This window comes from Sus scrofa, chromosome 9 (assembly GCF_054392235.1).
Source record: "Sus scrofa isolate SSC_HxYL_T2T_F1_AM1 chromosome 9, Sscrofa_HxYL_maternal_Yorkshire_Landrace_v2.0, whole genome shotgun sequence".
Taxonomy (NCBI): domain Eukaryota; kingdom Metazoa; phylum Chordata; class Mammalia; order Artiodactyla; family Suidae; genus Sus; species Sus scrofa.
In genome coordinates, this window is record NC_139391.1 from 11,161,266 (window position 1) to 11,188,449 (window position 27,184).

The 27,184-nt window shown below is 40.0% G+C and overlaps 1 protein-coding gene and 1 long non-coding RNA gene across 5 annotated transcripts in view; one reads left to right on the forward strand and one right to left on the reverse strand.

Annotated features, from left to right (window-relative positions):
* ACER3 (alkaline ceramidase 3) overlaps positions 1–19,368 on the forward strand; it is a 156,506-nt gene extending 137,138 nt beyond the window's left edge. For 3 of the 4 annotated variants that reach the window (XM_021062554.2, XM_021062555.2, XM_084975357.1), the window contains 4 exons: positions 463–564; positions 2,953–3,057; positions 15,258–15,303; positions 16,034–19,368. In XM_021062554.2, coding sequence (XP_020918213.1) covers positions 463–564; positions 2,953–3,057; positions 15,258–15,303; positions 16,034–16,087 — 307 coding nt within the window. In that variant the 3' untranslated portion in view covers positions 16,088–19,368. Of the gene's footprint in view, positions 1–462; positions 565–2,952; positions 4,636–4,691; positions 4,823–15,257; positions 15,304–16,033 lie in introns of those variants that run through there. The other variant, XR_014814746.1, reaches the window with a different exon arrangement.
* LOC146399740 (uncharacterized) lies at positions 7,050–11,795 on the reverse strand. The gene is made up of 2 exons (XR_014814760.1): positions 9,812–11,795; positions 7,050–9,215 (listed from the first exon to the last, which is right to left on the reverse strand). It is a non-coding gene; the product is annotated as an uncharacterized LOC146399740 (long non-coding RNA).
* Positions 19,369–27,184: the final 7,816 nt, after the last annotated feature.

A 27,184-nucleotide genomic window follows, 5' to 3' on the forward strand; every position in this document is an offset into this window, starting at 1 on the left:
TAGCTACGCTTGTTATTTTTAGTTACTCACCAAACTTCACTTTCCTCATTTGCAAAGTGAAGAGAGTAATACTTGCCTCACAGGGTTTATTTGAATATTTTATTCATATGTGTATGTTCATTTCTATATATTATTTGTTTATCTAATATATTGTAGTGCCTGACAGAGCAGATGACTCAGTTAATGTTAACTCTATTCCACCACTCCTCTGCCTCTTCTAAAAGATTGCTAAAGGTACTGGGGACTTTCAGATTGTCTTCTTGATACACTTAACAAAGTCCTAGTGGCATATTTTTTCTCAGTACCTTTTAGTGGCTAAATGTAATAGGCAAATGTATTAGAGAATCTAATAGGTAAATTTGCTTTTAATACTAATGAAAACCTTTCCTTCTCAGAACAGTGATGACTTCAAGCTCTGATCATGACAAGACTTGACAAAAGTTCATTTTTTTTAACCCACAGGGTTTATCCATGGCTTAGAGGACTGGGTTATACATCCTTGGGTATATTTTTAATGGGATTTTTATTATGGAACATAGATAACATCTTTTGTGACTCACTGAGGTAAGATGTATTTTCAGTCTTTGAAAAACAGTTTTGGAATCTATTAAGCAGACTGTTTCATAGGCTTAATTCATAGAATTACTAGTGCACTGAAGTGAATTTTTGCCATTGTTGAATTTAAAAAGATAGGTACAGCACAAAGTTAAATTTTTGGGAGTGCTTGTTTAAATTACCTAAAAATCTAGTCCTAAGAATATTTCATAACATCTGTAGGGATTTTTGTGTTTGTGCATCACAGTACTATATAGTTAATCAAATATTGATAGGATTTTTTGAAAGCTGCGTAATCTGCTTTAACTGAAGAACTAAGAATGATTTGTAATAAGAATATGAAATACATCTGTATAATTTTTTTCTTTTTTCTTTTTTTGTCTTCTAGGGCTGCACCCAAGGCATATGGAGGTTCCCAGGCTAGGGGTCAAATTGGAGCTGTAGCCACACCACTGGCCTACACCACAGCCATAGCAATGCCAGATCTGAGCTGTGTCTGCGACCTACACCACAGCTCACGGCAATGCCGGATCCTTAACTCACTGAGCAAATCCAGGGATCAGACCTGCTTCCTTATGGATGCTAGTGAGATTCATTTCTGCTGAGCCACAGCAGGAAATCCATGAAATACATTTATATAATTTTTTATTTTTACATACTTATTATTTTCTAAGAAAGGCAAGTATTTCTTTTACCATCTTTTCAGCAGTTGTATATTCAATAGAATTTGAATCTTAAGTCTCTGGACTCTATTCTGTCACCTAAGACACTGTCTGGGCTTCAGTTTACATAAAATGAACATGTTAAATAGGTTAACTGGAGGGTCCTTCCAACTCAAAATTCTGTGACTTAACAGTTTTGCATAATGACAAAGGAATATATTAAATGACAGAGGAATATATTAAACAGCATAGCAGAGAGGTAATCAGCAAAATTCAAACTGGGCAGTCTACGGAAAGAATGACCTGGTCTCTTCAGCAAATACATTGTAGAAGGGGGAAAAAGGGAGGAGGAAAGTATAGATTAAAAGAGACTTAAGGGAGTTCCCATTGTGGCTCAGAGGTAATGAACCCAACCAGTATCCTTGAGGACGTGGGTTTGATCCCTGGCCTTACTCAGTGGGTTGAGGATCCAGCGTTGCCGTGCTGTAAGCTGTGGTGTTGGTCACAGAAGCAACTCAGATTCTGTGTTGCTGTGGCTGTAGTGTAGGCTGGCAGCTACAACTTGGATTCGACCCCTAGCCTGGGAACAGAGCCTGTAATCTGTTAGTATGCATTGTAGGTCTCCATATGCTGAGGGTACGGCCCTAAAAAGACAAAAAGAGAGAGAGAGACTTAAAAAATATATCAACTAGACACAGTATAATTACTTTTTTTTGGATCTTGATTCAAACCAATTGTTTTTTTTTGAAAGCTTATGATCATTAACGAATATTTGATATTAAAGGATTGTTGTTAATATTTTAGTTGTGAAAATGATATTATAGTTATATTTTAAAGAGGTTTTAATCCTTTAGAGATAAAATGATACAATATCTAGGATTTTCTTCAAAATAAATGAGGGAGAAGTGGGTAAGAATTTAGGTGATATAAGATTGACCTTAAGTTCTAGTCGTGCAGTGGAAACGAATCCGACTGGGAACCATGAGGTTGCAGGTTTGATCCCTGGCCTTCCTCAGTGGGTTAAGGATCCAGCATTGCGGTGAGCTGTGGTGTAGGTCGCAGACGCGGCTCGGATCCCGCGTTGCTGTGGCTCTGGTGTAGGCCGGTGGCTACAGCTCCGATTTGACCCCTAGCCTGGGAACCTCCATATGCCGTGGGAGCCGCGCAAGAAATGGCAAAAAGACAAAATAAATAAATAAATAAATAAATAAAGATTCACTATGAAGTGAAATAATAGATATGAAAGGACTTTATAGACTGTATAGTGCTCTTCTAAAATGATGGTTATATGTAAGGCATAGGAAAACTCATATCTAGTTTCTTGAGTGAACAGCTAAGTTAATCAGTATTTCCCAAAGTGTTTTCCAAGGAACACTTGTTCCATAAGGTGTTAATAAGATACCACCTGAAAAAGGGTCTAAAGGGTCTAACGGTGGATTAGGAGCTTACCTGTAATCTTTCAGTGTGCAGCAGTACAGGTCTCCAAGAGGACAGTAAACTTCTACTTCCTACATTTATTTTGACCACAGAGTCACTCTTCATGGAACTTCTGCTGGGAAGATTATTCCTCAAAATACTCTTTGGAAAACAATACAGCAGACTACAGCAGACATAAGGAGATAAAATAATTGTCATGTGTGAGAATGACATTTCAAAATGCTCTAAGTCTGTCAGTATTCATTGTTAAATATGAAAAATAATTGACATGCTGATTTTTTTCCCCCTCTCCACACAGGAACTTTCGAAAGAAGGTGCCACCTATCATAGGTGTTACCACTCAGTTTCATGCATGGTGGCATATTTTAACTGGCCTTGGTTCTTATCTTCACATCCTTTTCAGGTAGGAAATAGAGACTTTTTCGGCCTGGTATTAGAGTGTTTCTTTTTTTACTCTTCAAATACGATGGTGTAAATATAAATTGTCAGAGACAGAATCAGGAACTTCTGTTCCAGCTTTGCCTCTGCCACTGGGTGACCTTAGGCAAGCTATTTCCTCTTTCTGAAGCTCTGCTTTCTCATCCCTAAAGGGTGACAGCTGTAGTAACTGACCTCTGACACATGATCTACATTTTAAGTAGATCATTCATCTCCTTTTTTAGCGCAAGTAGGATTTAAACATTTCCATTTATTGTCGATCCGTATTATGTTTTGTTTATAGAGAACACATTTGGGGGGAGCGGGGAGGCAGCCAGATCCCCTGAGTGGGGACAGGGAAAGCATGAATTGGTAAAGTCCCCAGCTTAAATTTTTTTCTCCTTCCCTGAAATAAATTGGTCACCACTTTGCTTTCCTTGTTCCCCTAATAAGAATTTGTTGGAGATCAGCCATTTACAGCAAAGATGGAATCAGAATTCTCTCTGATGATCCTACTCAAATAATCCTTGTGTATTAGTCTCTCTCCCTTTACCAGGCCTTATTTTTCTTCACAGCATTTATAACCATCTATATATTTACATGTTTACCTCCCCCCACTAGACTCTTAAGTTCCTTGAGAAAAAAAACTTTATTTTATTCACTGCTACTCTTCTAAGTGCTTAGAACAATGCTTGTCACATACTAAGCACTCAGTATATATTGTTAAATGATTTAATGAATGGATGTGTACATGTTTGTCGTCATATGCGGTAATCAGAACGTAGGCTGCGCATGGAGATCAGCTTGAAGACACAGAGACAGCTGATGCTGTAGCAAGCAAGAGCTTGGGGCAAGCTCAGAGTCTGTCTTTTATTAGGATTTTGAACAAGGGCTACGTGTCAAAGAGGCGGAGGCAAGATTCTCGAAGAGGTTAAGAGGAAACAAAACAATAATTCAAAAGCCCATAGGGAGGCAAGGTCTGTTACAGGCCTTATCAGCTCTTATCTCAGGAAGACATACACTAGCCTTTACAGCAGGCCTGTTTGTTCCCCTCCCAGGGCTCATAAACCTAACTGTCTAAAGTTCCCCTAGCATAACCTTCTTGGCATTCCAGGAAGAGTCATAGTTTTACACGACCCCTATATTCTCTTCTCTCACTCTAGCTACTCACTTTCAAGCTCAAGGCTTACGGCCTTGTTTTCTTCCACCCACATATGTTGACCTCTTTACCAGGGGATCAGGCCATGTTTCATCTCAAGAATTGAGAAAGCTGAAATACTTGTAGAAAGAGGAAAAAAATTTTACTTTGAACCAATATGAAAATTTACTGAAGTCAAATTTTTAGAATACCTTTGCAAAATCATATTTGCATCTCACCTAGCTAGAGATCCACTAGGGAACCTGAATTATCTAAAATTTAACTACCTGAGAATTAAATAAAAAGAACTTCTGGGCAGCTAAATAATAATCACTGAATTCAGGGAGTTCCTGCTGTGGCAGTGGGTTAAAAATCCGACTGCAGCAGCTCTGGTCACTGCAAAGGTTTGACCCCCAGCCCAGCACAGTGGTTTTAAGGGTCTGGCATTTGCAGCTGCAGCTTGGATTCAGTCCCTGGCCCAGGAACTTCCATATGCCAAGAGTGCAGCAAAAAAAGAAATACCCAATTTAATAAGGTTTAAGGGAGGAGGTGCTTGAGAAAACTGAAAAATGATAGAAAAGGAGAAACAAGAATAACTGTAAAGCAAACCAAAGAATTGAAAACTTAGCACCTCAACACTGCCCAAGAAGTCCCGAGACGTAAGTTACTGCAGTGTGGTAAAATATAGCAATGAATTTTTCCTTCCCCCTGCCCTTTTCATCTACACCACAGCATATGGAATTTCCTGGGCCAGGGATGGAATCTGAGCCACAGCTGCAGCAACACCAGATATTTCACTGGGATCCAACCCTTGCTGGCCCAGAGAAAATGCTGGATCCTTAACCCACTGCACCACAGCAAGAACTCCAAATTTTTCTGATAAATACTCAAGAACAAGTAAAATTATACTTAGTATATTCTACTTTGAAAGACTAAGGTTTCTTTCCACTTTTCCCTCCCTTTTCCACTTTCTCCTTTCCGTCTTTTTTTTTTCTTTCTTTCACTTTCTCCTCCTTCTCTCCTGGTGTGGAAGTTCTTCAAGAAAACAGGGCAGTGAGGGGGAAGAAGTGCCATGCAGAGGTAGCAGCATGCTGAACTTCCAAGAGAATCAAGGTGATGGGGAAGGTACTGCTATGTGAGACAAGGGAGCAGGGCGATGAGGGGAAGGGATGAGGAAGGGATGGATGGAAAAGGTAGCTGGATTTAGGAAGTAAGTCACATTGAACAAATAAATTTATTAAACAATAATATATTGAGGGTAACAAAAGCCTGATTTCTCCACTGTCTTATGAAGGATTTAAAACTATAGAGAGAATGGAGTTCCCTGGTGGCACAGCAGGTTAAGGATCTGGCATTGTCACTGCTTTGGCTCAGGTCACTGCTATGGTGTGGATTCAGTTCCTGGCCCAGAAACTTTCATATGCTGTGGGCACAGGCAAAAATACATATGTATAGAAAGAGGGAAAGATAGAAGGAACTGTGAGAGGGTTGGAATTAAAGTTATTGGTATTAGGAGTTCCTAGTGTGGCTCAGCAGATTAAGAACCTGACACTGTGTTCCCGAGGACATGGGTTCAATCCCTAGCCTCATTGAGTGGGTTAAGGATCCAGCATTGCTGCAGGCTGGGGTATAGGTGGCAGATGCAGCTTGGGTCCTGCATTGCAGTGGCTGTGGCGTAGGCCAGCAACTGCAGTTCCCTATTCAACCCCTAACCTGGGAACTTCCATATGCTGCAGGTGCGGCCCTTAAAAAATAAATAAATAAATAAATAAATAAATAAAAATATTTATATTAACTCAAGAACATAGCACACACACACACACACACACACACACACATACATATACATACATATTCAGATACAGAAAAGTTAGGAATTCCCATTGTGACGCAGCAGAAACAAATCTGACTAGTAACCATGAGGTTGCAGGTTCAATCCCTGGCCTTGCTCAGTGGGTTAAGGATCTGGCATTGCTACAAGCTGTGGTGTAGTGCGCAGGCACGGCTCGGATCTGGGGTGGCTGTGGCTGTGGCATGGGCCAATGGCTACAGCTCTGATTAGACCCTGGCCTGGAAACCTCCATATGCTGTGGGTGCAGCCCTAAAAAGACCAAAAAAAAGAGTTAAATATGTGTGTATAAGTTATACATATGCTATATATGTATAATATGTTTACATATATATAACCTGCATGTTATGGATGTAGATTATATAAAATGTTGTGTATGTATAATATATATGTTATATATGTATACGTATTTTGTACTTATATATTCATATATTGCCTAGCTCTGTCCCCTATGAAGGCTGTAAAGCAAACATTGGTCCATTGCCAAAGCTAATATGAGTATCAAAATTAAATAGCAGGAGTTCCCATCATGGCACAGTGGAAACAGATCCAACTAGAAACCACGAAGTTGTGGGTTTGATCCCTAGCCTCACTCAATGGGTTAAAGATCCTGTGTTGCCCTGGGCTGTGGTGTAAGTGGCAGACACGGCTCGGATCCTGCGTTGCTGTGGCTGCAGTGTAGGCCGGCGACTATAGCTCCAATTTGGCCCGTAGCCTGGGAACGTCCGTATGCCACAGGTGTGGCCCTAGGAAAGAGAAAAGAGACAAGGCCAAAAAAAAAGAAAAATTAAATAGCAACAGGGAACTATATCCACTTTCTTGGGCTAGAACGTGATGGAAGATAGTGTGAGAGAAAGAATGTATACATATGTACGACTAGATCACTGTTGTCTACAGCAGAAGTTGGCATGACACTGTAAATCAACAATGTTTTATTTATTTATTTATTTTTTCTCTTTTTGCCTTTTTTTGGGCCGCTCCCGCAGCGTATGGCGGTTCCCAGGCTAGGGGTCTAATCGCAGCTGTAACCGCTGGCCTACACCACAGCCACAGCAACGCAGAATCCGAGCCACATCTGCAACCTACACCACAGTTCACGGCAACGCCAGATCCTTAACCCACTGAGCAAGGCCAGGGGGATCGAACCCACAACCTCGTGGTTCCTAGTCGGATTCGTTAACCACTGAGCCACGACGGGAACTCCAACAATATTTTAATTTTTAAAAAATTCATGGGAATGTAGGCAGCTTACATGTCCACTGACAACAAAAACAAATTGAAAAAAAGTTAAATAGCTTGTGTTTCAAATGACAGCCCATTGAATAATGTGAATGCATCTAATATAAGTAAATAAGTGAGAAGGGAAAGCTCTTCCTTAGAGAAGCATTCTGGCTAATAAGTGTAGAAGGAACAATGGAAACAGATAATCACCATTTGGCCACTACCTTATGGATAGTTGATATATATTAGTTATCAATTGAGCTCTGGCTGATGGATGAAAATTTGAGGAACACATGCTGGCCTAATTCATAACGTCTCCCCCATGAAATACTAGTACAAAGGAGGAAATAGTGACTTAGAAGTGAAGAAAACTGGCTGCAACTAACTTAACATTGTATCAGCCATTGACATTGCCCATGGTGGAGTGTGACTCCTGATACAGTGCACTGAAATGAGTTCAGCATCATTTCTGTGGTATTCCTGCCAAAACTGCATGGCCTGAATGTGGACATGAGGGAATGTTAATGGAATTATATTGAAGGTCCTTCTACAGAATGAAAGTCTTGTGCCCTTTAAGACCGTCAAGTGATGAGAGACAAGGAGACTGAAGAACTGTTTGAGTTAGAAGACGACTTTGGAGTCCTGCTGTGACACAGTGTGTTAAGAATCCAACTGCAGCATCTCAGGTTGCTGTTAAGGTGTGGATTTGATCCGTGGTCTGATGCAGGTTGCAGCTGAGACTCAGATTTAGTCCCTAGCCCAGGAACTTCCATATGCCATGGGTGTAACCATTAAAGAAAAAAAGACTCTCTTAGACATGACATGAAACCTAGACGCAGCGCTTACTTCTGGATAGGAACCTGAATCAGGAAGGAAAAGAGAAATTGTTGGGACATTCAGCAAAATTTGAATGAATTCTTAACTTTGGTGGTAGTGCTGTTTTAATGTTTTCCTGATTAGAATGATTATACTATAGTAATTTAGGAGAGTGTTCTTTTTTTGTAGTGATACACATCGGACTATTTAGTGGTGATGGGCATGACGTCATAGAATGACTATAGTATATGTAATAATATAGATACATCATGTCATAGAATGACTATAGTATACATAATAATATATATGCATCATGTCATAGAATGACTATAGTATACGTAATAATATATATGCATCATGTCATAGAATGACTGCAGAATACATATATATACACATGTAGGCATGTTTATTTGTGTTTATAAATATAAAACAAACATGATTAAATGATAGCAGTTGGGGATCTGAGATAAGGGGAAACAGGAATTCTTCATACCAATTTTATTACTTTGCTGTAAATTTGAAACTATTTTTAAATTAAAAAAACAGGAGAGGGGAAGGACAGGCCTCCAGATCATGTCTTTTTGAGGTATTTGTAGGAATAAACAACTAGAAAAATGATCCTCAAAGTAGGAGTCAGAAATGCCTTCTAAAACAATGGAATATTCATTTTTGTGAAAAAAGGGATCAAAGAACACATATATGCTTATAAATGCATAAACTCTGTAAAAGTATATAAGCTAGTAAATAGTAGTGGTCATCTGTGTGGCTGAGGGTTGAGGTAGGAGACAGACTTCCTTTTTCCTATATACCCTTTCATACTGCCTGAACTTTTTACCAAATGATTGTATTAGCTATTCAAAAAATTTTTTTAAATAAAAGAATGGGATTTTTTTTATATCCATTGAGTGAGCTATAGTAGTATTTGTATTCTGTATGCTTTAATTACAGTGAAAATGGTATGATTACACATTACTCGTCAGTGTAAATTGGTACAATCCCTTTGGAAAAGAAGTTTGATACTACATGTGTTCATGAAAGGAAAACGTTTGTTTTTTAAATCCCAGTTATTATATTCCTTGGAATTTATCCAAAAGAAACAATCTGGGAGTTCCCGTCGTGGCTCAGTGGTTAATGAATCCGACTAGGAACCATGAGGTTGTGGGTTTGATCCCTGCCCTTGCTCAGTGGGTTAAGGATCTGGCATTGCCATGAGCTGTGGTGTAGGTTGCAGACACGGCTCGGATCCCATGTTGCTGTGGCTCTGGCGTAGGCCGGTGGCTACAGCTCCAATTGGACCCCTAGCCTGGGAACCTCCATATGCGGAAGGAGTGGCCCAAGAAATGGCAAAAAGACAAAAAGAAAAAAAAAAGAAACAGTCTGGAAAAATGAAAATGTGTATGTAAACACAAAAATGTTTGTCATGATGTATTTAATGTAGCAAAACATTAACAATAATAGGAGAAAAATAAACTACCCAATAGTTGGAGGAGAATTATAAAGTAGATTTTTATGTGACCTTTATTCAATCATTTAAAATATGAATATGAAAAATTTATAGCAACATAGACATTTTGATTTTATTTTATTGTTTAGGGCCGCACCCACAGCATATGTTCCCAGGGGTTTAATTGGAGCTGTAGCTGCCAGCCTACACCACAGCCACAGCAATGCCAGATTGTTAACACACTGAGCAAGGCCAGGGATCGAACCTGCAACCTCATGGTTCCTAGTCAGATTCGTTTCCTCTGTGCCACGACAGGAACTCCTAGACATTTTTATTTTTAAGTGAAATAAATAGACTAAAAGCATATATATGTAATTATTAAACTTTTATAAAAATTTGCATGGGAACAAAGGTTAAAGTAAATACAGTGAAGCATTATGATGAGATTTTTGTGACAAGATATTGAATTAACTTTTCCTTTGTTTTTTATTAATGTTAAAATCTTTTACTCTGATTCTTTTTTAATGAGGCAGGGAAGAATAGAATATATTTTAGACATATTTCACCCTAAATAACTAAAATAAAAGAAGCTTGGATGTTTAAATTTCAGTTATATGGAAATTTGATTCTATAGGTACCTCGATGAAAGGACCATGTGAATAATAATACTTGAGGGATGATTTGAGAACTTAATATATAATGTGCCATTTAAGACTTAAGTATTGTACAAATAATTTGTTCCAAAGAGTTAACACAATAGATTAAAAATGTCTGAATTCAGATCTTTGCTCCATTACTTCATAGGTCTGTAACAATCTTGAGCCAAGTTATTTACTTGGCTCTAAGGCTCAATTTCCTGGTCTGTCAAATAAGGATAATACTGTTTATTCCATAGATTGTTGAAATGATTAAATTGAGCAGGACTTTGGTTTGTAGTTATGCCAGCCTACATTATTCAGGTGGATTTCCTGCTAAAAACAACTAAAAGTGTTGGCTAAAATATTAAATCATCAAATATTTGGCAAGATTAAAAGAAAGAAGTCACAGTCTGAAAGAAAGCAGGTGCCTAAAAAAGGAATACCACAGCTGCTTTGGGACAGAAGAATTTTGGTCAATCCATCAAATTCAGGCTCTGATTTCATGGCCTCAGAATAAAGGGGACAAATGTCAAGGCCTAGGGCTAACCAAAGGAAAGGAGCCAAGGAAGACCCCTCCCCCCACATCAAGCTGGATGAATCAGAAGTAAACTTACTCTGTACTCTACCCTCAGATGACTGCAAAGTAAGTTGTTGTGAAACTGAGCAAAGCAAGAAATAGAAAGGAAGTGGGAAGAGGACTATGTTTCGCAGAAGTAATTGTCATCAGCCATCCTCACACGGATTTACATCCCATCTACCCAAGTCATCTGGGGGTCCTCATGCCATGAAGCTGGGTGAAAGCTGTCCTAGACCTGTAGTATCCCCCAAGTTCCTGGCAAAAGCAAATACCAGGTCTTCCTAGAGAGACGCTTCTTCACCTTGGTTTCCAAAGAACCTTCCAAGGTAGCTTTTAAGAAAACTTAGTAGCACACAGTCAACAATGATCAGGCACGTCAGAAAATAAGACACCAAAAGCAAGAACCCAACAGAAATAATATAGCAGAAAGAGACCTGTCAATATATCAGATATTAGGGTTATCAGTAATTATAAAAGTGATTTTAATTCCTGTGTTTGAAGAAATAAACTTTAAAATAACTTTAAGGATGGAGTTCTCTTGTGGCTCAGTAGGTTAAGGATCCACCATTGTCACTTCTGTGACTCTGGTTACTGCTGTGGCACATGTTTGATCCCTGGCCTGAAAACTTCATGTGCTATGGGCACAGCCAAAACTAAATTAATTAATTAATTAAATAACTTCAAGGAAAAAGAGACTTTTTCAAACAAATTTCAGAAAGAACAAAATAGAAGCTCTAGAAATGAAAAATTACAGTAGCCAATATGCAAAATTTGATGTACAAGACTAATAGATTTAGACTCAATTGAAGAGAGAATTAATGAGTTGGAGGATAGGTCAGAAAAAATTACTTAAATGCAGCAGAGATAAAAATATAGAACATACGGAAGTGAGGTTAAGAGAAATGGAAGATAAGAGATCCCTTGTTGTGCAGCAGGTTAAGGATCTGGTACTGTCATTGCAGCAACTTGAGTTGCTTCTGTGGCACAGGTTTGATCCCTGGCCCAGGAACTTCCACATGCTGTGGGCATGGCCAAAAAAAAGAGAGAGAAATGGAAGATAAAAGTGTGAGAGTCTAACATAAGTTTAATTGGAGTTCCAGAGGGTGTGTAGTGGAGGGAGGAGTGAATTTCAGTTACTAATATTATATATAAATTTACCAACCTAAAACAATCACTTTTTTTTGCTCACAATTTTGGGGGTCTTGAATTTGAAAGTGCTTAGCCAGGTAGTCCTCACATGGGGTCTCTCATGGTGTTGGTGTCTGTTGTCAACTCAGGCTGCAGTCATCTTAAGGTTCCACCTGGGATAAACGTCCAAGATGGCTCACGTACATGGGGTGTCATTTGGCACTGGCTGTCATCTGGGCACTCAGCTATGCATGATCTCTTCAACTTCAGTGTCATCAGCCTTCTTACCTGACAGATGACTTTCCTCAGGGGGAGCATCAGTTATCTCAAGAGAACTGGTTGGAAGCAGCATGGCTTTTTATAACCCAGTCTCAACTCCAGTGATGTCACTCTTACCATATTTTATTGATTAAAGTCATAGATTCTGCCTCTTGCCCAAAGGACTGTTGAAGAATCTGCAGACCGCAAACTGAAGTCTGAACAGAAGGCACTGCTCAGCTGGAGATGGTATCTGAGCTCAGAGGAAAGATCCCATTGGGGCTGGGACCCAGGCCTCTTAAGAAGGGCACTGCTGCTACTGGATCAAACTGCTGCTGCCACAGTGATGAAATGTTATTGAGATGCTGTTCAGAGGAACCCAAGCCGACAGCCCTCATGAAAACAAAACAAAAAGGAACAAGTCCCTTCCTGCTCCTCCAGCTTTGCAGTCTCTCTCGATTGTGCTAATTAGCAGAGCCTATGAGGGAGCATCTGGCAATGCAGAAATGCTGTTTGTAGTCTCAGCTCCTACGTCGCAAATGAGATGAAATATAGAAGAGTGGGTTTGAAGCTAAGATTCAGTAACTTAGTAGCTGACCCATCTGGTGAGACTAAAAGAGAAGAGGTGAAAAGTGTAAATAATCAGTATCAGAAATGTAATAGGAAAAATCTTCATAGATCCTTTAAATATAAGGAAGATAAGAGGGAGTTCCCTTGTGGCCCAGCAGGTTAAGGATCCAGTGTTGTCACTGCTGTGGCTTGGGTTCAGTCCCTGGCCCAGGAACTTCCCACATGCCACAGGCACAGCCAAAAATAAATAAATAAGGTAAGAAGGTGCTTTTAACAACTTTATATGCCAGGTTCTTTTGTTTATCTCTGAAGTCTTCCACAATAAAAAGTTTAGATTTTTCTGGAGTTCCCGTGGTGGCGCGGTGGTTAACAAACCCAACTAGGAACCATGAGGTGGCGGGTTCGGTCCCTGCCCTTGCTCAGTGGGTTAAGGACCTGGCGTTGCCGTGAGCTGTGGTGTAGGTTGCAGACGCGGCTCGGATCTCGCGTTGCTGTGGCTCTGGCGTAGGCCGGTGGCTACAGCTCCAATTCAACCCCTGGCCTGGGAACCTCCATATGCCACGAGAGTGGCCCAAGAAATGGCAAAAAGACCAAAAAAAAAAAAAAGATTTAGATTTTTCAGCTCATAGCCTCATCTGGGTTAGGCACTTGATGTATATTATCTCCTTTAATTCTCACAACGGTCCTATTTTATACTTGAGGAAAGACGAAATCAGAGAAGTACCTCACACATGGTCTTAGTGGTATTGTCTGAATTTGAGCCCAGAGCTTTCTGTCTCTTCATACCAATCTAGACCTTAGAAATCACATAACTGCTTCATTTAATGGTGAAGGAAGCTAGGGTCCAGGGAGAAGTGACTTGCTCAAGGTCAGTGGCCACTTAGAGTACAGTGTATTGGATAACGATTAGACAGCACCTGCTTCTAACACTTACTAGCTGTGGCACCTTGAATGAAAAATTTGACCTTTTCTGAGACTTTCTCATATACAAAATAGGAATAATAATACCCACTTAGTAGGGTAGTTTAGTAATGAAGTGTATATAAATCTCTGGGTCCAGTGGTTACCCCCACATTGTAGGTACTTAATAAGTAGTTGAGGAGTACCTGTCATGGCTCAGTGGTAATGAACCAGACTAGTATCCGTGAGGACCTGGGTTCGATCCCTTGCCTCACTCAGTGGGTTAAGGATCTGGCGTTGCCATGAGCTGTGGTGTGGGTTGCAGATGCGTCTCGGATGCTGTGTGGCTGTGGCTGTAGCATAGGCCAGCAGGTGCAGCTCCAATTCAACCCCTAGCCTGGGAACTTCCATATGCCGCAGGAAAGGCCCAATAAATTAATAAATAAATAGTTGAGAGTGATGGAGATAACAGCAAGGGCTGGAATCTGGGGCCTTTCTTCCCCAGTCCAGGACTCTTCCCTAAAGAGAAGGGAAAATGTGGCAGCTTTCTTTTAGAGATCAATATCTGAAATAACCGAGTAAGGTTTTATTTTAAGACAGTAGAGTATTCTTCATAATATATGACGCTTCTCTTTACAGTTCTGGTTTGGGGGACAATAGAGTGGCATTGTAGCCGCATTAAATCACACAAATTCAACTATACATGTTCTTTTTCATTCTCTTATTTAAAAGAGAAAAATTCTTGTACTATAAAATAATGTTTTGCTGAGTTGCCATTGTGGCTTAGTGATAATGAACCCCACTAGTATCCATGGGGATGTGTGTTCGATCCCTGACCTTGCTCAGTGGGTTAAGGATCCAGCATTGCTGTGAGCTGTGGTATAGGTCGCAGACATGGTTCAGATCCAGTAGTTGCTGTGGCTGTGGTATAGGCTGGGTGCTACAGCTCCACTTCAACCCCTAGCTGAGACTTCCATATGCTACGAATGTGGCCCTAACAAGATAGATAGGTAAATAAATATTAAAATTATGTCTTGCATATGTACTCAAGATACACTGTATAGTCCTACTCAAATATGTTTAAATAGTGTGCTCTACATAAATTCTGTATGCTGTAAGTTATGGACAGTATAATAAATATTTCAGGGTCAAATTTAACTTTATTTTCGCTCTATGGACTGATTTTAGAATCTGATATCATCTTCAGAGGTTACTTATTTTAAAGGGTGCTATGAAATAGTGTTACCTTCCTGGTTATTTCATACCTGTATTGCAATCCTTATAGAGCTACTACATTTCTAAAATATTCTAAGAATACCCCCACTTAATTTTTATAATCATACGTCTTCAAAGATGAAACTGGCAATCATGATATTAATCACACCAAGCATTAGTGGGACTGCTCCCTACTGAACTGCGAACATTGACGTCACAGTCTGAGAGCTGATCATTTCTCCTTCTTCCTTAGCATCTTTCCTGCTCTGCACAGAGCAGGTCCTCCGAAAATGGTTGCTAAATGAACCAAGTTCATTTACCGGTGCTGCCTTTTCTTTGTATGTAGAGATACTGCGGTAAATTTGTCAATGAGCCAGTTTGTATGGATTAAAAATTTGTCTGAAAAGCTTCCCCTCTCTTTTTTCCTTTCAGTTTATATACAAGAACACTTTACCTGAGATACAGGCCAAAAGTGAAGGTAAGTCCTCTTTCTGGGGAGGGGGGCTGATGGGAAGATGAGATGGGGGTGGAAGAAGGGGGTGGGTAGAAAAGTAGTGGAGTGAGTACAAGCTTTGGAACCGGATGCTTTTCAATCTTAAGTCTTCTACTTGCTGCTCCATGACTTCAGCAAGCCTCTTTTCTTTAAGCTTTGGTTTCTTCCACAGTAAAATGGAGCTGTTAATGCCTACATCACAGAGTTGTTTAAGGATCTGAGGTGATTTAAATGCTTAACAAAGTAGATGCTTAATGTGTTTAAATAAATTAAATAAAAATCGTTTCTGGGAGTTCCATTGTGGTTCAGTGGTAACAACCCAAATAGTGTGCATGAGGATGTGTGTTCAATCCCTGGCCCTGCTCAGTGGGTTAAGGATCCGGCACTGCCCCGCGCTGTAGTGTAGGTTGCAGATGTGACTTGGATCCCAAGTTGCTGTGGCTATGGCGTAGGCTGGCAGCTGTAGTTCTGATTTGACCCCTGCCCTGGGAACTTCCACATGCTGTACCTGCAGTCCTGAAAAGCACACACACAAACAAAGTTTCTGGGAACTGGTGCCAACCTGGAAAGAATATGCTGTATTCAGGTTATTAGTACCAAGACGGCTGCTAGCAACCTACCAAGCACCGTAGTCATAGCCCATGGGTTCTTTTTCAAGGAAAACATGGAACAATTTTATCTTCTTTAATTTTTGTCCTAACTTGTTTCCAAACAGTTTCTCTTCGGAATCTGGCCAGTGATCTTGTTTGAGCCTCTCAGGAAGCACTGATGAATTATTTCACCAAGAAAACAAACAAAAAAAGCGCATACCATAGACCTGGCCAAATGAATAAGGAAATCCTTAAAGATCTACATGTTCAAATATATCTGACCATCGTAGCTTTGGAGTGACTTTCTGATTAATGCTGCCAGCCACACAAAGAATGAGGAATGGGGTTTTTGGGTGTTTAACTTGTATCTTTATCTCATTTGTCTTCCTCCTCCTCACCCTCACCCTAATGTGTTTAAAAAGAAATAAGACATGATGTGTATGTATATACTCGAATGCCGGAAAAATTGGGCTTTTCTTAACAGGTTAGCAGTTTATGCTGATCATAGGAAATTAACTGTTCTTTTTTTGACAAGGCTTGCATGTGAATTAAACTTCTCTTAATACTTGATTAAATACTGAAAACAGCTAAGGACTGGCAAAACCCCATATCCAAATGGCCAGCTGTAAGGCTGCACTTAGCTGTGTCAGCCTTGGTTTATATTTTTGTCATAGTAACCTCATGGAAGGTTGTTTCCAGGGTAAAAAAAAAAAAGCTCTCTGTGGGATTCTGGTAGTTCTTCACTGTCTGCCTCTGGGCTAGTCAGTGTCAGAGACAAGCTCCGAGCTGCCACTGGGTTCTATACTTGTCACATTCCAGATCTGTGGTGGGCTCTGGGGTGTCTGTGTGTGGTTACAGCCCTGCAGAGTGGGTGTGTCTTGTAAGCTTTACGCAGGCCATCAGGACGCGTGTAGAATGTCACTCCTTTAGCTAATTACATGTGATTTCTCTTTCTTTTGACCTTTGCAGATATTTAAATTATCACTGTTTTTATGTCTAGGAAAACATGATTGGTGGTCTGACCAATCCACATTTCATCCTCCTATCCTCCTAGCATAACTTACTTGAAGTGAATGTCATTATACTCTGACTTTTTAAATTATGCAGTGTTCTCCAGTTTTCAAAGAGGCTGTAGTTAAGGCCAGGGAAATGTGTTGGCTTAACTAGAGCTAAAATGATCAGGATCCTATTTACAGAAAGCTTATTAGAATACCTGCTCCTTCTTTTTTTTGAAGGAAATGCATATTAGGGTTGAAAACAGCTGTAATTTACTTGAACTTGTAACAGAACTACCAAAAATTAAAGTGCTAATGGCAGTGAAATCTCCTTGTAAGGCAGCTAGTTCTAATTTGGATTTGAATGTATAACAAATAGAATCATTCTTCATAAACATAACACCTTCCTGGAGTAAAAACCTGATTTTGACCCCTTTGCACACACATCACTCTATTTGTAGCTCTGTACCATTTAGCATTTTTATAACTTTTTCCTGCTTATACATTGTTATAAAATCCAGGCTGTTTTTACTACATGGTGTCATGACCACAGATTAAATTCTGAGCAACAGCTTCTAAAAGAAAATCATTTTTTCTTATGCAAAGGTATGAAACACTCTTGTCATTTTTCCAATTTTCAGGAAGTAGCTTTGGTACAAATTTAAAACCAAAACAAATTTTGTTGTTTTTCTTCACCAGCTGGCCTTAATTTTAGTCCAAGTACTATTTTCCTTACTTTAGCATGCCAACACGCCCTTAGGCAGATACTCCCACCTACTCTTATCATCTCCAGCAGAAAAAAACACTTGCCAAAATATAAATCTAAAAGAACTTTAGTTGTGCCTTAGGAAAATATAAACTAAACAGCTCCAACACAAGCCCTTAGGACTATTCTTTTACCACAAGATTCTGGCGTCTGGCTACATTTCATGTGCAGCTGCCTAAGCTGTCAGCCATCTGACGTTTTTAAATTAGTTCGTTTGTTTCACGCCATTGTCTTCTTGTCCTTTTCTCTAAGATATACTTCTGCATAAAGAATCCATGTACAGAAACAAAGGCACATCCTTCCTGACTGTGCTGCTAACCCCGAGACTGAGGTTCTGCCCTATTGAAGTCAGATTCAGGGTCTAGAGAGCACACCCTGACACTGAGGCCGTTTACAACAGCATGTTGAACGAGCAGTTCAGCCACCACCACCTGTAGTTCCTCTTGAATAAAGTCTCATTGGAGACCTGTAACACTGTGGCCAGTTCTTCAAAGGCCCTTGCTTCTGTTGTGAAAACAAACAGCGTGAAAGCTCAGCAAAACACATTTTAGAAGTGTTGAGCAGAAAGCAGAGACCAAATCCAGCCTCCTAGATTTTTTCCCAATTAGTTTGTGGCTCACACGCGGTTCTCTTGTCAGCAACTCAAGTATTAGCACACTCAAGACTTTGTGCCGTGTCAGTCAAGTACTATGGAGATAATGCTGACCTTTGACTATTGCCTCTTTCAATGGCTTTATTTTTTCTCTTCTAGGATTCTGGGTTGTGTTTTTACCGGGTTGGGTTATTAACACCCCCCCCCCCCCCCGCCGCCCTTTATTTTCTTGGGAGAGTTCCTGTTAACAGAAAAACCTGTTTCCTGCTATGCAGATAATTTGTTTGCATATCACCTGGTGTGAAAGGCGGAGGTGTCATATCATCTGTGAGCCCCGTAGCAAATTGTATGTCAGAAAACATTAGTGCTTCATGAGGATGCGAAAGAAGCAGTTACCTTGCACATTTTAGTATCCTACCCTTGCTGCCAATTTTACTCCCGAAAAGTTGAAAGCGGTTTGATTCTTTTTAAGGAAAACCTGTGTGAAAGGTGGAGGTGTCAGCTGACGATCACTACTCACCCTCCCCGCCTCAGTGCTTTGGTGAAACATTGCCACTCCCCAAATGATCTCTTTATCCTTGTGGTAGTATATACGTGAATGTTCCACAGGAGAAGCATTTATCTTTGAATAATCCGCAAATCAGAACCCCAAACAGTGGTTTAGAATTACATCAAATATTGTGGTTTAAACTCAGCGCAAAGTTCCCAGGACTGGGCTCTCCTTTTACCAGGAGGGTTTTTCATATACCAAGGAGAGGAAGAGGTGTGAGTCAAAGAAAATCAAGAAACCAAAAACTTCAGGTACACGATGCATGAACATCTTTATAAATACCTGAAAAAAACTAAGTTCTGTTTTAATGCCAACACTTTCAGAATTTAACCAGGGTCCCTAAAGATGACTAACAGCTTAGTTTAAGGTTTCGAAGAGTCCAATGGGTTGCATATTACTTTGCTCTTGAAAAAAAAATCATCTGTTACTTTGTTTTAGCTCTTAATTCCATATTTACACAACAGAAAAAATTATTCTAACCCTGTAGTTTATGATGTACTACTGGATAAGCATTTATGTACAATTTATGTTTCAAAGAGAATCAGTTCTAATTGGAATGTGCAACTGTGTGGTGATTTGCAGATATACCTCTGTCTTAACATTTTGCATCATATCATTGCCATAATGTAATTAGTTTGATCACTTTGTCTTATTTTTCAGTGTCTAAAATTACAGCTTCATCACCATGCTGTAAACATTTGGAAATAATGACTAAAATTTAGCTAAATGTAGTTTAAATCCCATTGCAGAGGGGAATGTAAAGTGAAAAGAAGTTAAGACCTATCTGAATGGAAAACTTCAATGCTGTTTTTTAAACTGCTGCACTTTCTTTGAGAATAAGGAAACTTTTGGAGTTCCCGTCATGGTTTAGTAGAAATGAATCTGACTAGGATCCATGAGGACGCAGGTTCGATCCCCGGCCTCACCCAGTGGGTTAAGGATCTGGCGTTGCCATGAGCTGTGGTGTAGGTCACAGATGTGGCTCGGATCTGGCGTGGCTGTGGCCGTGGCATATGCTGGCAGCAACAGCTCTGATTAGACCCCTAGCCTGGGAACCTCCATGTGCCGCAGGTGCGGCCCTAAAAGAAGACACACAAAAAAAGTAAAACAGTAAGGAAACTTTTCCTTTGTCTAATTGTGGCTGCTAGATGGGGAGAAGCTGCTTAGCATTGCTGAGGTTTACGTGAGCATGCTGCTGGACTTAACAGTGTCTCCTGTTTTTGGGGAAACCTCTGCCCTCTTCGATTGAGTTGTTGGGGGCCTATAAAATAAAATGACGAAAGACAGATTGGCAAAAGAAAGGACAGATTTTTGTTTACATACATAAATGGGGGTTCAGAGAAAAATGTGACTCAAGGCAGAATTCGGAGTTTATATACCATCTTAATAAGAGAAGGGGACAGTGAGAAAGGGCACTGGAGGGAAAACTAAGGACTTTTAGGAAAGATAAATAGGCCCTTAGGAGAACAGATGGGAGATATGATAGATCTGTGGTAACGTCTTTTTAGATGTGGCCCTGAAACTCCCAGGGGAGAGGATTTGTGACAGTTGACTTCTTTAGGGAGGCTCTGCTTTTAGGCAGATAAAGGGAATTCAGGAAAAAAGCCTCCTCCTGCATCTGTTGATTATCAAATGCATTCAGCTCAAAATATTTTTATACCACAGTGGTATATTCTGAACCCCTTTATTTCCCCTGTCTAAAACGTTGCCAGTAGTTTCACAGACCAGAAGCCAAGTTGGTGGCTGTGGAGAGAAGATTCAGGTTAGAAGTTAGTAAGAGATCTGCAAAAGGAAGGAAGATACAGATTTATAGAAAAATAAAAGCAAAACAAAAATGAAAAAGCAGATTATATATAAACTCAGTTTTTGAGTACAGAAGGTAGTCAGTCAATAGGATTTCTAGGAGTTCCCGTTGTGGCTCAGTGGAAATGAACCCAGCTAATATCCATGACGATGTGGGTTCGATGCTTGGCCTTGCTCAGTGGCTTAAGGATCCAGCGTTGCTGTGAGCTGTGGTGTAGGTCACAGACACAGCTCAGATCTGGCGTTTGCTGTGGCTGCGGTATAGGCCCAAAGCTATAGCTCTGATTCGACTTCTAGCCTGGGAATCTCCATATGCTGTGGTGCGGCCCTAAAAAAAAACAAAAAAAGGTTAACCATATATTAAAACTGGTCATATCTATGCACATCATCCTCAGATGTGACATTCCAGTGAGAGCCTTGGTAATACAATCAGTGCTTCCAGTTGTGTTGTGTTACCTGGAGAACAAATTCTTATTGCCATGAAAAATAAGTATTTGAGAGTTCCTATTGTGGCTCAGCAGGTTAAGGACCTGACTTAGTTTCTGTGAGGATGAGGGTTTGATCTCTGGCTCATCAGTGGGTTACAGGTCCAGCATTGCTGCCAGCTACAGCACAGGTTGCAGATGCAACTCAGATATAGTATTTCTGTGGCTGTGGTGAAGGCCACAGCTGCAGCTCCAATTTGACCCCTGGCCTGGGAACTTACATATTCTGCAGGTACAGCTGTAAAAAGAAGAAAAAAAATAAGTATTCAATAAGAGTTTTTTCCAAATTTTGGAGGGTTCAGGCAGGGAGAAAAGATAAAATGTTTCATTTTTCTTTACAAAGCTATAATCTAAATTGCTGTAAGTTACAGATAGTTTAAGAGAAGAGGGGTTCCTAAAATCCAGAAAAGAACATTAAAGAACCATTTTTGCTTTTTCCCAAGCAATAATCATAGAAGGAATTGTTATCATTCTTTATCACTCTGTTCACTCCCTTGGCATAAATTCAGGTCTTTCTTGATTTGGGTCAGCAATTTTATGAACCCATAAGCTTCTCCATTAGTTCAGGAACTGGAAATCCTTGTTCAGCCCAGTGGTATGATCTTAAAGTTATGTAAGCCTATTATACCTCAGAGTACCTGTTGTAGTCTTTGCCATGGGTCTCTGAGAAGACGTTGTTGAAGATGAAGCCTGTAACTGATTACAGGAGTTTTCAGGGGTGTTCCTACCCATGGCATAGTGGGTTAGGAATCTGACTGCAACGGCTCTTGTCACTTTGGAGATGCAGGATCGATCCCTGGCCTGGGTTAAAGGATCCAGCATTGCCGCTACTGTGGCGTAAGTGGCAGTTTCTGCTCGGACTCAGTGCCTGGCCAGGGAACTTCCATGTGCTATGGATACAGCCATAAAATTTACTTTAAAAAAAAAAAAAAGTTTCTAGGAAAGCATCAGAGTAAATATCCGTGAATGACAGAGGGCTTAAAATGGCTATGGTTAAAGTTTGATGAGAGTTCACAGTAATGCAGGTAACAAATCTGATTGTCTTTGTGACATTCAACATTTTAAGATAATTGGAGTTCTGCTATTATACCAGAGCATATCATGGACAACTGTGACATTAACACATTTCTGGAAATTTCGTACAGTTTCTGAAATACTTATATTAATAACATATACCCATACAAGTATAACCTAGGGAGGGTTTAAGCGTCACTTATGACAGTGCTTGCCATGCATCTAAACATGGCAAATAAACTAATTAGTTAAACACCTCTCTTTTTACGAGGTGAGAGAACAAATCCTTTGAGACTTTCCAGGTACCCTCTGGGAAATCTGAAAGTCAGAGGTCAAGAAAATTTCATTTAGAATTTGATTTGGAGAAGCTGTTAAAAGGTTTGAATATTTGATTAAATAAGATCACTGTGAAAAAATACTTGTTTCCCCCTGTGACCAAAGTGACAGTTATTACTTTGCCTCTTATTAAGTTCAGGCCAATAATCCAAGAAACTTTGTCCTTTTAACAGAGAGGAAATTTCAGCCTCTAGTATTGCATGTATACACTGTTGAGCTCATTGTATTAAAAAATTATAGGAGTTGCCGCCGTGGCTCAGCAGAAATGAATCTAACATCCATGAGGACGCAGGATCAATCCCCGGCCTTGTTCATTGGGTTAAGAATCCGGCATTGCCACGAACTGTGGTGTAGGTCGCAGACACGGCTCAGATCCTGCGTTGCTGTGGCTGTGGCGTAGGCCAGCAGCTACAGCTCCAATTTGACCCCTAGCCTGGGAATCTCCATGTGCTGCGGGTGCAGTCCCAAATAGACAATATATATATATATATATGTATAGGAGTTCCTGCTGTGGTGCAGTGTGTTAAAAATCTGACTGTATCAGCTCAGGTTGCTGCAAAGGTCCAGGTTTGATCCCCAGCCTGGCGCAATGGGTTCAAGGATCCATAGATAGCAGCTATGGCTCACAATCAGTCCCTGGCTTGGAAACTGCCATATGTCACAGGTGCAGCCATAAAATTAAAAAAAATAATAAAATTATAAATAAATGTATTCAGTCTTAGCCAGCTTGGTCACATGAGTAAGATTTCTCCCCACCCCCATTCTGTCCTCTACCTTCCCTCCTCCCCTACTTCTGCAGAGCCGTTATAACTTTCTATACCCATTCAGGTTTTTGTCCTTTGTTTTTTTATTTTTGGTTTTTGTGGGTTTTTTTCCTTTTCAGGGCCGCACCCATGGCATATGGAGGTTCCCAGGCTAGGGGTTGAATCAGAGCTACAGCTACCGGCCTACACCACAGCCACAGCAAGAAAAGATCTGAGCCACATCTACAACCTACACCACCGCTCACAGCAACGCCAGATCTTTAACCCGCTGAGCCAGGCCAAGGATAGAACCCACAACCTCATGGTTCCTAGTTGGATTTGTTTCTGCTGTGCCACAACTGGAACGCCAGGTTTTTGTCCTTTACTTTGCTCTTTCTCATTTTGGAAAACCATTTGACACCCTCTAAGCAACTACTTACTTTAGGACAAAATTACTCTCCTTTTTTCCTTAACAAAAACATCCTTCATTTCTTTCAGACTTCAAGACTGCTTCCCTTCTTTATTGTTTCTAGGATATTTATTTATGTATATTGATTATTATCCTTACACTTAGTAACCTTAATTTCCAGTGAAAATGGGGAAGTAGACAATTGTGAACTGTCACACATCATTCTGTAGTAGATTAACTTTGTAAATGTGCCACCTCAATTTATAGAAGTATATGCTTATAGTACGGGTTTTGAATGTGGTGAAAAAACACATATTAACAGATGCAAATATCTTTAGTCTCTAAAAATAAGAGATCAAAAATAAATAAATTTATGCTTAGTAATTAATATCTTAGTATTTTATCTTATTTGGAAATTACCTAGACCCAGATATAGAGATCTCTTAAAATTCATAATGAGGGAGTTCCTGTTGTGGCTCAGTGGTTAAACAGACCCAACTAGTATCCATGAGGACACGGGTTCGATCCCTGGTCTCACTCAGTGGGTTAAGGATCTGGTGTTGCCGTGTGCTGTGGTGTAGGTCGCAGACATGGCTCAGATCCCGAGTTGCTGTGGCTTTGATGTAGGCCAGCAGCTACAGCTCCAATTTGACCCCTAGCCTGGGAACCTCCGTATGCTGCGGATGTGGCCCTAAAAGGACAGAAAGACCAAAAAAAAAAAAAAAAAAAAAAAAAAAACCATAGTGCAGATAAATCTCCAGCTTTAGGCCATAAACTTTGATCTTGGGTAAGAAACCTTGACATATTTGAAGGAAAAGTGAAAGACAGTTGGCAATCAGCAGCTCAGGAGAAGACAGCTGATTAAGGAATTTAAGCAGTAGCATTGGCTACAGAATTTCTACTGTTGTTGATGCACATCTGGAATAAGCAGTACTGACCCCCATTTTAACACACTTTAAATATTTAGTATTGTTTTATAAGACCTTCACTTATCATTAAATCATCAAATTGCTGCCTGTTTCGATTGGCAGCCAGCGTGGAAAATGATCACAAGAATATTTCCTACTAAAAGACGCTAAAACCCATTGCACTACAGGCGTGCAGGTGACCTAAAATCGCCCCACTCTGTTTAGCTCAGCAGCTGCCAATATTATGGCATCAACCACTGGTCACACTTGGCTTACAGTTCCTTTTCAACCCTTATTAATGAAACCTGCTTCATTACATTAAAAGACACAATGTTGATACATGGACCAGACTGGTAATTGATAATTTAAATACAAAAATGGCATAAAGCTTCTGAAACTTCTCTGGCAAACTTAAGATCTGCAGATCTGCAGATCATCACTTTTGACCTGAGTTTGCAGAAGTAACTTTTAAGGGTGCAGCAGACCATGTTTGTTAAAGAAATCTTTTAAGCACAGAAATATGGTTCCCTGCAAATACTCCTGACATCATCTGCACCCAGAAGATGTGATAAAAGTTTAATGATATCAAATGACTCAGGACCACAGGTGGGCAAACTGCTGCCCACAGATGAAATCCAGTCTGCAGTTGTATGGCCTATAAGGTAAGAAAGATTTTTACATTTTAAAGGCATTGTTTTGGCATACAAAAAGGAAGAAGACGAATATGTAACATGTGTAATGGCCTACAAGACCTCAGGTGTTCTCTCTGGTTTTGGGGATTGTTTCCCACTCTCTAGACCTTTAGCAAGTGTGGAAGGATGGTAGTTCTTCCCGCTGCACATCTCTGCAGGGTGAGTCCAGTGTGAATTTGTCAGAATGAAAATACTTTATACATTTAAGACATTGCTCACTTCTTTGTTCAATGTTGTCATAGGATTCATGTTTAAACAGTTTGGCTGTAAATTATTTCTTCCTATCAGTCTTACTACTACTGCAAAGTGCTTAAACCTTTGGGGACAATTACATGATTTTGTTTTCATTATAAAGGGAATTCCATTCCCTACTGTAAAGTCCAAAAATGCTAGTGGCTTCATTCAGCTTTTGAGTTGTCTTCCAGAAGCTGCGATCATTTGACCGTGTTCTTTTCTCATGCCATATAAAGTGTGTCATGGGGGAATTGTCAAGGAACTAATAAGCTATCGTGGTCACGTGCACTTCTTCTTACTTTCTAAAAAGAGACGTTTGAAATCCTTCCCACAATTAGACCTTGTTTCTTTTGACTCCTTTAGAGATAAATTGCTTAATACCAATTAATAAGTGAATCATTTTAAGAAGTAGATACCATCAATTTCTGTCTAATGTACTGACAAGGTATTGTTTACTATGAAGCATTTCCATGCTTTTGATACTTCTGAGTTATTTATCATTGTGACTTTTAGATAAACTTTTCAAGCTAATGTAGGGTTTCCTGGTTTCATTTTAGTATAGAAATTTACTAGCAATTACTTTACTAAACATAGGTTGTCCTGAATCTATACAAGGAACTAACAATTTTCATATGATCTCAGAACTTGCTTATTCACTTTTTCTGTTTGACTTGCCAATGCCACAGTTATTTTAATAGAAGACTAGAATTTGAATTTTTGTCTGACCTGCTATAATTTAGCTATATTCAGCATTCATTACCTCTCTGTAGGTGAAAGTATTAAATGCTACTGTTTTGAATAAGGCTTCTGGTAATGTTTTATCCCTGGTTTATATTTAATGTATCTGTATATTTAATGTACATTTATATAAAGGCAGAGCCATGTGTGTAGTTGTACAGTTTGTGCACTGTACAACGGTACCCATCTGGGTAAGGGGATTAGTAGCAGCCAAAATCCAACTTGTGCTCAACTTGTCACCGATATGTGCCTCAGTAGGGTTTATCTCACAACACACCTTTTTCCAGTTTCTGAGTGAAGGGAGCTGAATTCTGCTGGAACTTTAGCAGTGACCAAAGTACCATCGATAAGATGTAAAACAAAAACTAGTATTTCCTGCAACTCACCTGGTTTTCCAAACAACAGCTTTCCAAATATTAGCTTTCTTAGCCAAGCCTGCTGGATTTAACAGTTCAAGTCACTGCCAACCATATGGCGTTCTTCAACCAGTCCTTCCTTCGTGTGTCTCCAGATAGATGCTGGCAAGAGATGAACCAGGACCTTGGTCTGAAAGAACATGATTCGGACCATGCTTTGTAAAAGGGATAACAGAAAAGTCAAGGTTAAGTTAAGATTGCTTCAATTCCACCTCTAAAGGGTACACAGTTTTCTAAAGCCACCCTGCCACACACCACCCCACCTTCAAGCATCATCATTTAATTTGGTGTATTTCTGTTGAACTCACCCTGCGCTCAGTGCTGGCACGTCTGAGATGTTTCTCTCTCTCCCTCTCTCCCTATTTGCTTCAGCCCCGGACGAGGATGCAAAATGGATCTACCTGGATGAGAGAAAAGTCAGGACACACCTCACTTGGTAGGGTGGCCTCATCCCAAAATAGGGCTTGATTCTCAAAGAACAATGTGGAGAAAGCATAAAAAGAGAAAGAAAAGGAGTTCTCTTGTGGACCTCAGCAGGTTAGGGATCCAGCTTTGTCACCTCGGCTGCTCAGGCTGCTGCTGTGGCTCAGATTCG